A 17,991-nucleotide genomic window follows, 5' to 3' on the forward strand; every position below is an offset into this window, starting at 1 on the left:
AGAAATGTGCATTTTATTTTCATAATCTTCAGTCAGTGAATCTATATGTTTAGTTTGTAAGTTATTACAAGTTATTACTGTTGAGCTTCAGTTCATGAACAGATACCTTGACATTCTCCTGTAGAATTTGCTGGTTCAACTCAGAACTCATAGCTCCATCAATAATTGCAAGCTATCCTGGTCCAGAGGCAGCAAAGCAGCCCAAACCATGATACTACCACCACCATATTTCACAGATGGGTTAAGGGTCTTATGCCGGAAAGCAGTTGTTTGCTCATCACCAAACACAATGCTCCTCATTCAAGCCAAAAAGTTTGATTTTGGTCTCATCCATCCACAGAACATTTTTCCAATCGCCTTCTGGCTTATCCACATGATCTTGAACAAACTGTAGACAGCAGCAATGTTCTGTTTGGAGAGAAGTGGCTTTTTTCCAACTCTGCTATGCACACCATTGATGTTCAATGTTCTCCTGATGGTGGACTCATGAACATTGACTGTAGCCACTGCAAGAGAGACCTTCAGTTTCCTAGACGTTACCCTTGTGGCCCTCCAGACTATTAAACACCTTGCTCTTGGTGTTATCTTTGTACCTTGTAACCACTTCTGGGGAGGGCAACAATAGTGTTGGATGTCTTCCATTTGTACATAATCTGCCTGACAGCTGACTGGTGGTGTCCAATCTGTTTAGAAATGGTTTTGTAACCCTTTCCAGCTTGGTGAGTATCAGAAAATCTTCTCCCAAGGTCCTCTTTGTTAGAGCCATGACGCACCTCCTCAAATCTGTGTTGAGAAGCTCAGACTTTGATAGTGAAGACCGAGATTTCTCCTCTTTAAATAAGGCAGGGCCTCCCAGACCCACACCTGATTGCCATTCCATTGATTGAAACACCTGACTCTAATTTCCCCTTAAAATGAAGTGTTAATCCTAGAGGTTCACATACTTTTGCCAAGCAGAAATATGTAACATTGTTTCATTTTCCTCAGTAAATAAATTAACAAGTGTAAGGTTTTTGTCTCATTTGTTTAATCAATGTCTCTTTATCTAGTTTTAAGACTTGCATAGAAATCTGATCATGTTTAGGTCATATTTATGCAGAAATAGAGCAAATTCTTAAGTGTTCACAAACTTTCAAGCAGCACTGTATGTGGTGATTTGCATAGTTATGGCATAAAGCGTGCCCGAGTTATTGTTATTTAAATATGACTCATTAAAGATAAGGACCAAGCATCCAGTCTCCAGAAACTAGACAATGTTACTTTTCAAATGAAGCCTAATACATACATCTTGGCCTTACAGCTATCTGTTATAAGCTTTTCCATTTGGGTATGCCAAATGGGAGAAAATTCCCAAAAAAAGGGTGGATGTTAAGAGGCTACGCAGGCTTCCAAAAATATGCAAAACATCCACATTGTTGCAGTGTTTTTCCTGGAACACAAATCACAAATAGCATGTGTGTATTCTCTCTGCAATAAGCAGAACAACAGCTTTAATTTGGTGTATAGCTCCCCTGTATTGATTGTGTATTTGGCATTAGGACAGGCCTGAATTTTTTTATCATATCAACACAAACACACAGTTATTTGACTTGGGACCTTTGAATGTTCATCACCATGGCCTTCTGTAGACCAACCCAAAGCCCTAACGCTAAGCCATCACATGGGGTCACCAAATAACCCAGAAAAATCCCCCTGAAACCTCTAGCCCCACAAAGTAAAACTCGCACAAGTTACCCCTAAACCAGAGTGGTGTGAATTTTGACAAAATAAAGCTTGAAGTTACCAAATTAAAAGCCTGAAAAATGAAGAAAACAAGAGCAGGTAGATCTTGCAACATGATTTTCACATGATACTAAGTTATGTTAGTGTGGCGTGATGTTTCAAAGGATAAGAGGTAGGTAACCTCTCAGCTAATTGAATGAACTGCACCCATGGATAGACCAGGTACATTGAAACAATCTATTTACAACAACACTATTAAAACCACACTGTTACTACATAAACTAGGAAATTTAAAAGTGCAATTACAAAAGCAAACAACAACAAAAACAACAAGCAGCAATCAAATATAAAAAAACAAGTATTTACAGATGGTTAGAAAAAATGACACCTGTGTTGATTTCACCTTGTTTTAGCGATTTCTTCAGCTCCTCCTCCACCTATGCAGACCCTCTCCTCTTTCTCAGTGCGGTCTTAATTTTCTCTCCTGAGAGGTCATCTAGGGAAGTGGCTCCTCTCAGCCTCCGTCCTGCAAGCCAGTTTGCTTGCGACCCTGTCCTTCTGTATGCAGCAGGCCTTAAGAGCTGAGATGGAATAATTGAATCAAGTAGTACACACAGCATGTCAGACATTTCAGTTAGTCATTCATTTTCATTTTGCTTTCATTTGATCAACATGACTTGTCACACAGAATCACATGCCCATTTATCTTTGTTAGTTACCTTTGATGCCAATTTCATCTATTTTCCAGTGGAAAAAGGCGCCCCCATCTGGCTCGGTGCCCCTATCTGGCTCAATACCAAGCCTGCAGTATTCTAATGACTTTTGTGGTAATGAGTTCCTTGACTCATATTCATCACTATACCTAACTCCTAACCCTAACCATAACCATAGAAAAGGGACAAGGTACAAGTATTTTATATTTACATTTTAAATGTCATGGCCTGCATAATCTCCGAACTTTGGGCCTAAAGAGTAACTATGAGTGGTCCACAGCTCCCCATAGGACAGTGGAGAGGAAATGGATTTGATTATTAAAAAACTGATGGCTTAAAAGAAAAATATTAACAATAACAATGATTATGTTTATTAAAACTAAATTTTATAATAAAGGAAAAAATATTTACCTGCCAAGGGCTCCTATCAATTCACTTTTAACATTTTTTTTTTAGCAGACTTCTCCTGCGGTGAGGATATGCTTCCCTCTTCTTTCCTTTTTACATTCACCTTTTCTCTCCTTAACACACAGAAATCCAGGAGAAGTTCTCAATAATTTAACAATTGATTATGCTTTTCACCACTGTTCAATATTAAAAATATTTTATATTTTATGATTAACTGATTGTGTATTCTCTTATTTGCATTAATAGTTGTTTGATTCTATTGTATTCATATTTTATGAATTGCACTTAATTGTTCTATTGCATGCACTTTTATAGCACTTATAAAACTAGACAGTGATAACTTAAACTTGGCACTTTAACCCTCCTGTTGTCTCCTCGTCGACCATGCAACTTTTGTCCTCCCGAGTCAAAATTGACCCGGGAGGACAAAAGCCCACAGATGCTATAAATTTTAATAAAACACCCAAAATTCTATGAAAGTAGTGATCGTTACTTTTACTTGCAAAGTGTGTAGTATGGCACCATCCATGTGATTTTCAAGCCATTAGATGAAAGATATATTTCTGATATAAAACCATTTGAAAGGGGTCAAATTTGACCCGAGGACAACAGGAGGGTTAAAGGGTTGGTGTATATATATTATATATACACAACCCTTCTTTTGGTGATAGATGGTGGATAGGTGGAGGTGATAATTCTACAAGAAAATATGATACCGGGGAATTTTATCCCCGATATTAACATCCAGGGAGAAGGACTTATGTTAAAAAAAACCTTGAGCAGGGAACTATAATACACTAATAAAATGGTAGCGGATATGGGAACAGTGGGCTGCAGATGATATGCGCTGGTCAGTGCATTACCTTTAGCTCCCCATTTCAACTACCCAGTCGATGGACGAAGCAGGGGGGAGTCATTGAGATATATTCAAATTCCTAACGAGCCAGTGCCTCAGAAGACGGGCCCTCTCTAAACTCCAGACTTATCCTTTCTTTTCTTCGGTCCTCAAATGAGATTTTAAAATGCAGGTGACATCTAATCACAACCACAAAATTGAATTAAAAACCAGTTGGAGGAAGACAATTTAAACTCTTTGCACAGCTGACTGACCTCAACCATCTTCACTCTGTGTTACTGGAAGAAACCTAGTTAAATGGAACTTATTCTGGCTCATTTCAGTGGACATTCATCAGAAGAACATTTCTTCATATAACAGCTGATGTCTCCTCTGTGATAATTGGAGGTTATTTCATTCCTGTCCACAAGGTGTCAGTAGTATCCAGATAGCACCTTATGGTCCTCTGTGATGGTTAAGGGTTATTACACCTTTTGACCACCAGGGGTCATTAGCGAATAGTCATTAGACTTGGGCATATATGTATAGTCAACCTATAGGATGAGCAATAAAGTTTTTGGGGTGAATCAGACAAGAGACCCAGCTTTTCATTGCATTAGTTAGATTAAAATATCAGATACAATCATTTAATCACAATAAAGTCCATCTAGATAGTGCCTTATGTTTTCTTCCAAAATCAAGTGGTAAATATAATCTCAAGTCAGTTCCAAGTCCACATAGCACCTTTTTTGTCCTTAAAATTTAGTTGGAATTGAAATATAGTCTTAAAATTAGATTCTAATCCAATACCAATTGTAGATTTATTCTTCCTTTGTTTTTCTCCTCTCTTCGCTCCTCTCCTCCCCATGTGAGTGGGGGAGTAGGAGAAGGTAAAGTGTACGGCCCGATCTGGCGGGGGAGAGTTCTATCTGATCAGATGTCTCTTCATGGCTCTGCCTCCCTCTTGCTCTTTGAACTTCTCTATAACCTTAACCTTAATCCCCAACACTGACCACAGCCTTCATATTAGATCAAGATAAACTTTTAAAGACATTTTTGCAGATTGTGAACCTATCCTTTAACTAAATCTCAGGAGTACCCCTTTAAACAATTTTGGTGGTTGTCATGGTAAAATTAACTAATTGGGACCCTTGGGGAAAAAATTGCTGCTGTGCTAGTGGCCCCAACCTACTGCCCTCATAAAGGTCCCTCTACAAGTAAGAGCCATGAGTTTAAGTAATAACGCAGGATGATCCTTGGTGATTTTGTTGAATTCCCTTACAAAGGTGCAAATAATCAAATTAAAAACTAGATGACACACAGTGACCCTGGGGGCTTTTGAGACCACTGAGGGTCTGGGACCCACAGGTAGTTCCCCACTTTGTAAATGATACTACAGCCTTAGTGATAGTGCAGTGAGAAAGGTCACAGGGTGATCAAAATCAATAGGTTTATTACAATGACTTCACACTAGACAGAGCAAGTGACAAGTATTTAATTGTAAATTAACAGTGTTAACATGTGTATCATTAATACTATAAAAACAAAGACAATAGCCATATAGGAACTGTTAGTACATACTGAAAATAAAACACAAGGGGTGGGAGGTTAACACAGAGCTTCAGAATACAGAGCAGAGCTGAGAGGCAAGAAGACAGTAACACTGAATGTCAGACATCACATCAGTGAAACGTGACTGTGGAAGGTTTGTTATCATTGTGGATAATATGTGGCTTAAGAAGAAAACTGACATTTTGAACACCAGGTAGTTCAGCAATTACTTTGAAAAAAAGGAAGGTTTATCTTCTGTTCTTTGGTCACACAGTCAAAATGAAGTGACAGAAACAGGCAAGACCAGACCAACACTAAGCCTGATTACGCTCCAGTGTTTTCATGTTTCCAATGTATGTTTGTCATGTTTCCAGACTCCACACTGTGTCTCTAAGAATATGTTTTAACCTTCATTTATCCATGGAAAGACAGCTGAGCATGCTTTACCATTTTAACATTAACAATCGTTAAAATTTCATAAACCATTGTGTTGAGTTCAAATTCGAGTAGCTGATAGGCTTTTTTTTACAGGAGACATGTCACAGTAGAAAAAGCACAGGTGTGAATAATAATATTAATTATGGCTGAATTCCATTTAGCTGCTGGGATACTTGGATAGAATGGAGCCATCGTTAACGTGATTAGTAACACCTGTGCTTTTCCTACTATAAGTCAAAATGTCTAATCAAACAGATTGTTACATTGATGTAATGTACATATAAAAAAGCCTCATCAAACTGCAAACAAATAATGCACACACATATAAGTGCAACGACTCATTACCATAAACTACACACAAAAGATCATCCCAACAACTCTCAGATCTGCTTTCACTCCCAAACAAATGAATTAGATTAAGAGTGTCCAACCTTTTTTGCACTGCTGGCCATTTTTATATTGACAGCACTGTTGCAACAGGTGGAATTGGGGGTGGAGGGGGTGTCACAACTGTTGTAGATGTTTGGCTTATTTAGAACATTACAGACTGCATGCCTTATGCCTTTTATCTCCACAACTTCCCTGCAGAAATTCTGCCACACACTGCCAGAGCTCTGTACAAGCCTGAGATCCGATCCTGGCCCATAACTACACCTGTAAGACCCAACCTGACTGAACCTGACTTTACTGTCAACTTTAAGAACCAAACCTGACTTGAGAGCCAAAGCTATATTTTGAATTGCATATCTACTGTCATGTGTTGCAAATATGACACACAGGGATGCAGATGATTGGCACAGACAGAAAGAGAAATTACTCAATAAACTAAGTTTGGACCAAGTTAACCTCACATTCTGACTTTAGTTCAACATCAGTACCTTGTTGTGGGCTAGACAGCTACAAAGGAGAAAAATACAACACAGACAGATTGTGTACTCTGTAATAGCCTTCAAAGTTTTATCATTTTGTTGAATGATATTGTTTTCTCATTGTTAACAAATGTTCTATGGCTGAGTGGTTGGGAACTATTTTGATAACTGTGTTAAACTGGACTTGTTTAAAACATTCCTGAAGCTGTGTTGATAAGCTGTGTCCCTGTGTCCAAAATGACTATGAGGGAGCCAGTAAGTAAAATGTTAATATTTTCAAAACTAAGGCACGGATAGGATAAAAAATTGATACCTTATACATACAGTGTGTATCAACTTATCTGAGGGCAGACATTAAAGCTCCAGCTGCTCAGTGGCCACCAGAGGACTGGTAGCCATTGTGAATGCAGGATGCAAAGCAGAGAAAGCTTTCCTTGGATAAAAAAGTGATCTAAATTATCTTTGGAGTATATGAATAACAATAAAGAAACTGAAGACGAGAGATTACTAAATGAATAACTTGCAAATTGTCCCTCAATAAAATACAATCATTGAAAAAAATCAGTTAATACTTAACTCTCTGCTTGAACTCATGATGGCAGGCTGAAAACATGTGAACATTACACACAATACAACAGTCAGAAGTACAATGATTATAGCGTATATTGAGCTGACTAAAGATTATGGAGATGAAAGTAATCAGTGCTGGATAATGAAGTGACAGTGAAGATTTAATGAGGATAAATCTTAAAATGACCTTGTCATTTAAAGAGTAACTACACCCAGACTGAAAATCCTGCTCATGCTGAATGCTCTGTCCACATGCTGTGCACTACAGCACTCCATGGTATACTATAGCGCAATATTACATGCACAGTGGGGTGTGGTACAATGTACCATGCACACCCAGCTGTAATGTAGTCAGAAATGCAACAGACAGTCTGTACAACAGTGTTTCTCCTCCCTACAACATGGAGTGTGGAGTTGCTAATACTGGTAAAGTCAAGGGGGCAGAAAGATAGAGAAAGAGAGAGAGAGAGAGAAGTCTTTTTGTTTGTTGAAAGGGTGTAAACCATCAAAACACAGTCTTTATCAGACAATGGCACCATTTTGACATTTGTCAAATGCCTTAAAGTGGACCTATTATGCTTCTCTTTATTTTCTGTCATATATATAATGTTACAATGTCAGATGTTCATATTAAATGTGGCCAAAATTTCAAATGATGAGGTAAACGTATGTAAAAGTGATCCCCGTGAGCAAAAAGCTCAGGTTTCCAATGTTTTTTTATACTTTCACGATGAACTGATGTCAGCTCGTCACAGATTTCTTTATATGGTCATCTGCTCCAGGCACAGCACACATAGCAGTTATGCTCAAGCGAAGATATTCCAAGACAAAAGCCTGTCAAACTATGGTCTTCTTGGTAAATGTATGTACACATTCTTGCAAAATAGCCTACTTGAGCAGTATTATAGGCATGTAATGTACTCCAGCATACAAATAACTGATGGTGCAGGGAGATACTATACAGCTGTTTGGCGACAGCAGAATACTTTTTCCACTTCAGTCAGCATTTTAGCACATTTCCCACATGTACACCTATTAACGGGGGCATATATAGAAAAATATTTATATACGGCTTGTGACTGAAAGACTAAATCCACTGTTATGTCACATAATAAGCAGGTAATGTGAGGAATATTTACCAAACAGACATCCTGCTGTAATCTATGTTGCTGTGGATGTTGGTGCTGTCCACTCTCATATTCCTGATCGGTTTCCAGCTCAGACATGTGCGGATGTAATTGAGAAGCTGACATTTCGAGTAAAGAATGAGAAAAAGTAGTGAAATCCTACTACTATACTTTGTTTCATGGTTTATTGATGTAGCCTCCTGTGCAGCCAGAAGTCAGCTGTAATGCAACTCCCAGAAGCTAACCAATCGGAACAGAGGGGGCTCCTTGGGAGGGGGGGGCGCTAAAATGGTCAGTTTCAGAAAGTGGCTGAATGTAAGGGCTGCAACAGTATAAGATAGATAGGAGTTTTTTGAACTGTAAATCATGCAAAGATATTGCAGTAAAGCCCTAGATTAAATATATATACATACATACACACACACACACACACACACACACACACACATATATATACTGATATATATATATATATATATATATATATATATATAGATATAGATATAGATGCAGTGATGTAGAATTGTATTTCAGGGTGTGTCAGTACACCAGTGCTACAGAGCACATCTCTGACCAGACCCAGCGACTGTGGTGAGTGAAACACTGCTTTACATTACTCTTTGAAGTGTAAGTACGTCCTCAATTTCTGTAAGGACCTTTTTTTTTTAATTTTTTTTAGCATATTTAAAAAATGCAACAGAGTGGGAGTTCAGTGGGTGGGCAAATGTCAGTGGGCTTAGTCTCATGGCTACATAGCTTTTGATGACATATGGGGTATGAAGACACTCAGTGTAGGTAGTGTGAATGATGCAAGCCTGCAGTGCTAGTCAGAGCTAATCAACCAAGAGCAGCCACTGATGGGCTCTCTGACCTGCTGGAAAGGCACAGAGGCCAGCAAAGCTTTGGCATCCAATAAAAAAAAAAGATATGTATGGTCTCATTATGCTTCATCAACTTTTCGTCTGACCACAACTAAAGGCAAGTGTAATTATACCTGTTTTGAAACTTTAAGGCGAGGTGAAAAGCCTGCTGCGATGCACTGAAATGTACAAATGGGGATAATAGTGTTGACAGCGTCTCTCTGTCAACATCTGTGAAGACTTGTTAATGTCACCTGTTATGTGCCAGGCTTAAGTAGCATTAGTTCAAAACCACAGATCAGAGCTGCAGTACTGAGAAGATAGCAGAATAAAAGCCACTAAAATCTGCAAAATAATAAATGTGAAATATCACTAACAAAAACTATAGAAAAGCTTATCCCACTCAGAGTAAAGCTTGCAAATGAGAGTGGATCACGATCTTGAAAAATCAGTGACCAAGCCTTCATCAATCTGCTTTTATACTGAGTCTAAAACAGTCTTAGCCTAGAAATTTCTCTTGTACACTCAAACATCTAAAATTAATGCCTTCTGCTCATTTTATCCAGGTGGAATTCTGAGCTAAATTTTGACATTTTGCACATTATTCTCTCAACTGATGATGTAAATGGGCCCTGTTTTTGTGGCGGCACAACGAGCAGCACTATGACAGTTTGGTGGTTTCCTTACCTTGAAACTGGCTTTTCTGTCTGTGTGGTATTTTGGTGTCTACACATGCAGTCGATTATAACTCTGTATTCTGCTTTTTCTATGGGAGACAATGAATTACCAGGGAACATTTTTCTTATGCAACCATTGCCTGCTTCACAACTTAGTTTTTAGCGAGTGATGTCTCATATTTTATTCTAGAAATGCATCACAGTGCAAATGCTGCTGTCACATCTATTACAATATGATGTGAAAATTTACTACTTGAGATACTGTAGAATTTAAACTGACCCGATCAAACATTTTTAATAGCTATCATCACTGTACTTTAAATGTTTCTCCATTTGTTGAGCTAATGCTGTCATGCATCACTATCTGGCTCAGCTCAGCAATGAGAGTACATTTATTACTCACCACAACCTCTGATCTATATTCACGTGCAGCTAGACCTTGTGCACTTTTGCACACACATGAACCAAGATTAAAAAAAAGTGTTCTTGAAGGCGCCCACACAGTCTGTGCACCCAACATCTAACACTTCGCACTTGCATGATTAAAGGAGAGCCCAATGACTAGTTTTGCTTTTTTCTATCTGTGTCAAATGATAAATAGATATAAACTACTCCAAAACATTTTGGGGTGTAGTTACTCTTTAAAAGAGGTAGAAAGTCAACAAATGAAGTATTCTTCTGTTGTTTTGACATTTTACTAGTGTGGGCAAACATCTTTAACATAAACAGTGTATTCAGTTTTATCCATGTGAGTGTGGACATGGACTTCTGCATGGAGAGAGAAGCTAGCAGACGTTTAAACTCAGCAGGGTGAAAGGTACAATACAGAATGTCCTCCAAACCCCTATAGTCTAATCATTTAGTTTATATTTCCTACAGTCAGTTACATCTGCCATTAACTCAGAAAAGGCAACCTTCTTTTCATAAAAAGCAATTTCAACCAAACATCATCCACCTCTCCACAGCATGTTGGAAGACTTGACTCTTACAAAGTTAGAGTACTTCAGATTAGAAGCTGAAGACAGTCCTTTTAGAAAGAGACAAAATGAACAGGGCAGCACCTAGCACAGCATCAGCTTCATTTTTTCTTTTTTTTGAGGAGGAGCTAATTGTCCTGCTTTAAATGCTGCAATTATTTTGGATACTGCTTGGTGTTCATAGTTGTTTCTATTGTCAATTGTCAATCGAAACCTTTCCTCAAGCCATAACATGATGGGTTTTTCCTTAGAATCACATTTAAACACATTTGACCTCAGCAAGAATGATACACTGCATTACCAAATGTATATGGACAACCGAACATTCCACCCATATGTGATCTTCTGGGAAGTTTTCCCACCAGATGTAGGAACCTAGCTGCAGGGATTTGCTCTCATTAAGCCACAAGAGCATTAGTGATATCAGCCAACAATGTTTGGCACTATGGCCTTGGCTATCCACATACTTTTGGCCATACAGTGTATCATTAATCTAGAAGATACCAAGATGCTTACATACCATTGGGAGACTTGTGTTTATGTTTCCTCTCATTGTTCCATATTATGCTGCTTGTTCTTCCCTGTCCTATATATGTCACCATACTTCCAGAAAATATATATGAGCTCGCATTCAAAAATATATCCATATCTGATGCATTTCTTATGTCTTACGTAAAAACTCAAATAGAATTTATCATTTAAAAACAATCCACTAGTTGGTCCCATAATGAACAAAAGGGAAAAACAATTAAAAAATCATTTTTCCATCCCATTTTATGTGGGGAAAATAGCTTTCTTTTTCCCATCTCTCATTCTGATTGGACAAGTAGCATCAGAATTCCTGGAGTAGGAGGCTAATGGAGGGATCAGAGGTGGCTCTCCGATTCGCATTTGTCAGCAGTTCCATTCTCCAGAGGCCAGGTGGACAGTCCCAGTTCACTGAAGTTCACGTTGCTCTCGTTGAGCCGTCGTACACGGTAGGTTTCATAGTGGATGTTGTGTGTCACCTCTTTCAGGTCCTGCAGGTGAGACCTTCGCAAGAAACACATACAGAAAGATTCACAACTTGGTATCTGATTAATCTAACACGACAATGATTCAGACCTGTGCAGTTCATAAATGGATCAGGTAGTGAGGAGGTCCTTCTGTAGGAAGTGATAACATTTTACATTTCTAATATGTCAGGAATTGCTTGATGGAGCTATCACAAGAATTAAATGATCCCTAAACTATTTGTGAGCGTGTGCAGTTTTGTATAATCCTTTCAATTACAGAAATGTTACTAAAATTCATTGCATGTTTTTTCTAAAATAGATGTAAACATTTTTGTAGACTTTTTGTTGCAGGTTATTTTGAAAGATAGCGTGCCTAAAAAAGATCTTCAGAAAATTTGGCTCAGAAAAAGAGGGCTGCGTTACAGGTCATTAATGACAAACTTTTAGCAACTGTAGTTAAAAACACTTGATAGAAGCTACGTTGTTTGGCAGACAAGGCCAGCAGAAGCTCTTCATCCACAAAATTCTGTCTATGAAAATCTCAAATGAATGAAAATCTATGGCAAGGCACAACCCTGGCAAAGCCCCATGTCCACAGGGCACATGCTTGACTTCCTGTCGAGAATGCAGACACAGCTCTCACTCTGGTTATACAAGGACCGGATGGCTCATAGTAATGAACCCAGGTGCCCCATACCCCTGAAGTGCCCCCCACAAGAGACCCCGAGGGACACAGTATAAGCCTTCTCCAGGTCCAAAAACACATACAGACTGGATAGGTAAAGTCCCATATCCCTCAGGTATCCTTGCAAAGATAAAAAGCTGATCCACCGTTCCATGACCAGGAATCCTGAATTTGAAGACTGAATAAGCAAGAGTCTCCTTTCCAGCACCAAAATGATCCCACTGAGACTCATTTGACTGGAATAAATGTAAAGAGAACTAAGAAGTAAAAAAGTTCCAACCGCTAAAACTCAATACACTGACAACCAGAGGAAGTCACAGTACAGGCCACACTGCTTGACTGACATATTCCTAAGGTGAATAAAGCTCTGAGGGGCATTGCAAAAGGTGTTCTGTATGAATGGATTATCTCCCTCACACTGCAGTAAGTAGTGAGTAATAGATTTAAACTTATGTAATGGATAATCCACAATGAGCCATGAGGATCCGAGGAGGGTTCGCCTTGGTTTACCTCATCAGGGATCAACCAACTAACACGAAGGTCACTTGCCAGTGATCAAAACAGATTCAAATCAGAATGATTCACTCACACTGGAGGAAAATGCATTATTATTATTACTGAATTAAAGTTAATTGTACACCCCGACTAGTAGAGATGCTGTGGCCTAGTAACAGCTGAAACAGCAGGCTTACACCTATGAGGATTTATTTATGAACTTTGAGGAGAATGCTGCGTCAGAGTTGTGAACACATCTCAGGTCAATAAGAACTGTGTATTTACTGTGCCAAAATATAAGAACTTAATCACCTTTTAAAGGTTTTTGGCAAGAACAATTGTCAATTTTCAAATACAACAACAACATTGGAAAAAGTTTCCCCCTTGTATAACCACTTGTTATCACATGACTACATTTCCGTACCTAAGTCACATGATGACATCTGAGCCAGCTCCATTTGGTGATGAAGACCATGAGATGCAGTTGATGATCATGAAAAACTATGATCTGGACTTTTCTGTTACACTTGTGACACATTCTACAAGCCTGAGATTGCTTTAAACAAACCCGTATCCTCCCACCACATCTAGAGACAAAAGTGTTTCTGTTGGTTCTGAATGGCCACTCTAGAAGACGAGGTGAAAAGCCTGCTGCCATAGTCTCCTTGTAGCTGCATCCCACTGCCTCCCTGATCTCTCTTCAAAAACTCTTCTGTGTCTTTATGGTCTCAACGCCATGAACTGTGCAAATCAGGGTACTAGCAATACTCTCTCGAGAAAATTGACAGAATTAAGTGTGTGAAAAAAGTTTAAGAAAATTAGAAAAATTGTTGGTCACGGCTAACCTACAACACTTCCACTTTAAATGTGTGCTGTGATGGCACTGCATGAGTAGCAACAAGCAGTAGAGTCACACTCTTGGAGGAATTCATTCTTCGACCCCTCTGGGCAGAGATGCAGGTACTCCTTAATTTTCCTTTGTTTCAAGTGCAATAAATGCACTTCATTTGCACTTAAACTGGACTGCACTGCTAAACAGCACTTTATTATTCTTACTTTGTTATATTATTTTATTTTATTTTTTTGGTTGTCTGCGGTAACTGTCATAATAAGCCATTACCACTGGTGAGCTTTATATGATACACATTTCAGCCACCACAAACTAGCCTGATTATGCCTTCAGCTGCTGCCAGTCACATGATCCTCACTTTGGATGTCATAGTGGTCCCTCCATTGACTTTTATGGTCCTCACAAATGACCCATATCCCGTTTCTTTTATCTTTCATGATGAGCCAAGTGAAAGAGCACAGTGTAACTCACCTGATGAGTAGATCTCTCAGGTTGGCAAACTCACAGTGTGCCACATTTTCAACTGTGAAAAGAGAAAAACAAGGTTGTTAAAGTCTCTGTCTTATTGTTTATTGCTTATTATTGTTTCCTTTTTTTCCTTCTTGTTTTAGTTTTGTTATTATTATGTTTTATTTATACTTATTTTTACTCACTTATTGTTTTTATTGCTATTGCATGTTACTTCTTTAGCTGATGGTGTTTTATTCTGCTTTTATGTGGGACAATAAAGACTGAACTGAAGTGATGGTCAACATGTACAAAAATGGAGTCCATATGTAAAACTGAGGCAGATTTTCATAATGATGTCTTTGAACAAAAAATCTGTGTCTTTAATATGGCAGAATGTCCAACTTTCATTTTGCCAATAACTGCCACAGACTCAAGTAAGAAGTGCGGGGGATGTATTGGAAGAAATGGTAGTTTATGAAATAAACTACCATTATATATTTTTTGTGCAAAAGATCAATTCATTTCAGGTTGGATTGAAGCAGCTGCTGCAGCTGTTGAAGCCTTGGCTGCACCTACTTATCTGTTTTGCCAAACATGAGATCAGAATCCACGTACAATGGCGACTGTAAGAATGAATGTTCATACCAGGTGTAAATGAGGTAACGCTCATGTTAAATTGCTGCCTTACCTTCAATGATTCCCCACTTTGTTTTACGGCCCAGCACCTTGTTTCCATTCACCTGGTGCTCCTTGTCGGTTCCCACCACAGCAAAGGGAATGCTTTCCTGGACACACAATATGAGCATGTCTCACTCAGGCTCATTCTTCAAATGAGCCTGAGTGAGACATGCTCACTATAATATGTGATACCCACAGTATCAGCCCACGGAGAATAAATGATTACAGGTACTAACCTCTGCACAGTTAAAACCATTAGCTTAAATAATGATTACATACTCTGTCATATCATATGAGATTATAATTTTCTGACTATGAAATTGACCATCTCCATGACAGTCACACCAAGCATGTTTCTAATGCTCCATGAAGTATTTATGTCTTTAGTTCATTCAGGCAGTCATGTGATTATTCCTTACTTGTGGCAGTAACTTGACTGTATAAATGCCCATCTAAACAAACAAAGATTCCCTTTTCAGGTGTTGTTAAGATACCTGTATATTAACTCTGATTTCCACCTCCCACTCTCTGTCCATTGTGTATAGTAGCTGGTTGCCTCCAAGTTCCCATCAAGTACAGTGAACATGTGTGTGCTGATTTGATTAAACCCAATTTAGGGTTAGGATTGGAGTGGTCTATACGTACATTGAGAGCCAATAGTAACAAATAGAATCTAATCCCTTGCATACATAAACATACTTGGCCACTAAAGCTGGTTATGATTCTGACTAAATGACAGGAGTGGATATGTTACCCTGATCCTGTCGTTGAGTATGCGCTCCTCTGGATCCTCGTCATACTCTTTCTGGGGGTAAACACGAATCCCATTTGCCACCAAGTCTTGCCTTATCTGTCAAAGGGTCAAAGGCCAAACACAGGTCAAACAGGTCAGTTAACTGGTTCACACTGAAGGCTATGTGTCAAGACAGGGAATATGAGGGCCAAATACATGCATGGTGTCAAATGGTGTAGTGAAGTGATTTTCTGAAATCACATTTTGTTCGTGTTTCACAATGAGAACAGCTGGAGGAAAAGAAAGTGATCTAAAGAAAACAAGCTTTAATGTGTGTGTATGTTCCCTCACCCTCTCCTTGAATTCCTGTCTTTCCTCAATGGTGAGTGTGTCTGCTTTGGCGATGACAGGAACGATGCTCACTACCTTTCCCAACCTCTTCATGAACTCAACATCGATGGGGCGTAACCTGGCAACAGACAGATCTCTGGTCAGTTTGAGATCTATGGCACAGAGGTGTAACACTGTATAAGGCTGGATACACAGAAAATACTTAGTTAGTATGATCAAGTCATTGCCAGTGTAAGTCTTTTCATGGGATTGTTGACAGTAAAATAAAAAAGATAGAATACCTCCTCTAACGTTTTAGGGCACTGAAGAAACAGAACACTCAGTAATTACTAACACTTGTCCTTTTACTTTTTCTACTTTGACCAAATAAGAATTTTCTGGCCTTGCAAACTGACAAAAATGTTGGTGAGCAGTAAACCCAAACTCTTGGCTTTAAAAACATCTTTTCACAAAGCTGTTGCCCCAGTGAAGCAGCACATACAGTAATATGATGTGCTTTGTCTTTGTCTGACTTTGTCTTTTGGGGGTTATTTCACTCATTTGAAGAGTTCATCACTCTAGCTACAGCTCACCCACCAATGTCTTAATTTTATCTTTATAAAGTCAGGAGCGTGGGTCAGAGAGACCCAGAAGGTGAAGACATGTCAAGAGAAAAAGTCAAGGAACAGTACAGTTGCCAGGATGCGCCTGTTGAGGGACTGAGTGTAATTTTCTCCTGGTTGGCCTACCACATCGCTGCACACCTCGCTACCACGGGAGTGCAGGTTCACATCCAAAATATATTTCAGTTTTTGACATTTGCTGTATGCTGCCAGAAAACATTTTACGGGTCCATCCAACGAACAAGGGGTTAGGTGCTGTGATTATGATAAATATGATTCAGCACTTTGATTCTGATTGAATAACCACGTGTTTGTGCAGAAGTGTGATGCTGGAGCCAGCCATGAGTGAGTACTGACCTGTGTCCAGTGGCAGGGAGGAAGTAGATGCAGCAGTGGACTCTGGTGTCAGGTATTCTCCTCTTACGGTTGACATGCAGCTCCTCTCTAAGGTATTTCTCATACTGCTCATTGACGTACTTCACTATGGGCTCCCAGCTGGAAAGGAGTAACAGAGAAGAGTCAGTGAGTGATTTTATATATATTCTGGTCATTTCTTTAAGAAAATCATCACATTATATTTTTGTTATGTCAAAAAATTACATGAAAAGACCAAAACCAAATGAACCCCAAGCCCATTGGTCAATACATTTCGAAAACCTATGCAGCGTCATTAAAAAAAAAGTTAACTAAGCTGGCCACTGTGGTTTTAGCAAACATTACTCAACCACTTGAACACTGTCTGACTCACCAATGGCTAAATTCTAATTAAGATGCAGGCGATTTAATTTGTTTTCAGTGATACTGGTTATGTCAGGTTGAGTTGTGAGTAAATGCTTGTCTAACTTTTCAACTTGACAGAAGTGTTATACAGTTAGAGTAGGACAGTCACATGTTTTTCATTCTGTACTCATGCACACTGGATTTAAAATGAGACACTGACTCTGATGTGAGTCAAAATGCATCCAAAACTAGCATAAAGTGAAGCTGTGGTAGTTTTTTTTTGGATTACAACAAGAGAAATTTTCTATTAATACTATGGCAGTCAGTTCTGGAAAGTGTCCTCTCTTTCTCTGCCTCTATCCCGTCATGTCTCCTCTCTTGTGCCACTCACCAATTCTCATTGTTGATCTGGTCTCCAAAACCTGGAGTGTCGATTACTGTCAGCTTCATCTTCACCCCCTTCTCCTCAATCACTAGACAGATAAGCACAAAGGGGGATGGGTTACATGTACATACAAAAATATATTTTCACATATCTCTGCTGTGGCTGAGAGGTGTACTGTTGCCAGACTATCCAGCAAATCATCATGCATGATTTGCTTCCAATTCACACAAATCATCATGTGTGAATTGGCAGCCAATGTGCAGCCTCAAGTTGGAATCAGAAATTGCCTTTTCATAGTTA

The 17,991-nt window shown here is 38.9% G+C and overlaps 1 protein-coding gene across 3 annotated transcripts in view; it reads right to left on the reverse strand.

The window, feature by feature from the left end:
* Positions 1 to 5,158: 5,158 nt before the first annotated feature.
* The window catches only part of septin12 (septin 12), an 89,064-nt gene continuing 76,231 nt past the window's right edge, over positions 5,159 to 17,991 (reverse strand). For all 3 annotated transcript variants that reach the window (XM_067571412.1, XM_067571413.1, XM_067571414.1), the window contains 7 exons: positions 17,698 to 17,779; positions 16,944 to 17,081; positions 15,985 to 16,102; positions 15,655 to 15,750; positions 14,911 to 15,007; positions 14,244 to 14,295; positions 5,159 to 11,779 (listed from right to left, as the gene is read on the reverse strand). In XM_067571412.1, the coding sequence (XP_067427513.1) occupies positions 11,614 to 11,779; positions 14,244 to 14,295; positions 14,911 to 15,007; positions 15,655 to 15,750; positions 15,985 to 16,102; positions 16,944 to 17,081; positions 17,698 to 17,779 (749 nt within the window). In that variant the 3' untranslated portion in view covers positions 5,159 to 11,613. The remainder of the gene's footprint in view (positions 11,780 to 14,243; positions 14,296 to 14,910; positions 15,008 to 15,654; positions 15,751 to 15,984; positions 16,103 to 16,943; positions 17,082 to 17,697; positions 17,780 to 17,991) is intronic.

This window comes from Thunnus thynnus, chromosome 17 (assembly GCF_963924715.1).
Source record: "Thunnus thynnus chromosome 17, fThuThy2.1, whole genome shotgun sequence".
NCBI classification, from domain to species: domain Eukaryota; kingdom Metazoa; phylum Chordata; class Actinopteri; order Scombriformes; family Scombridae; genus Thunnus; species Thunnus thynnus.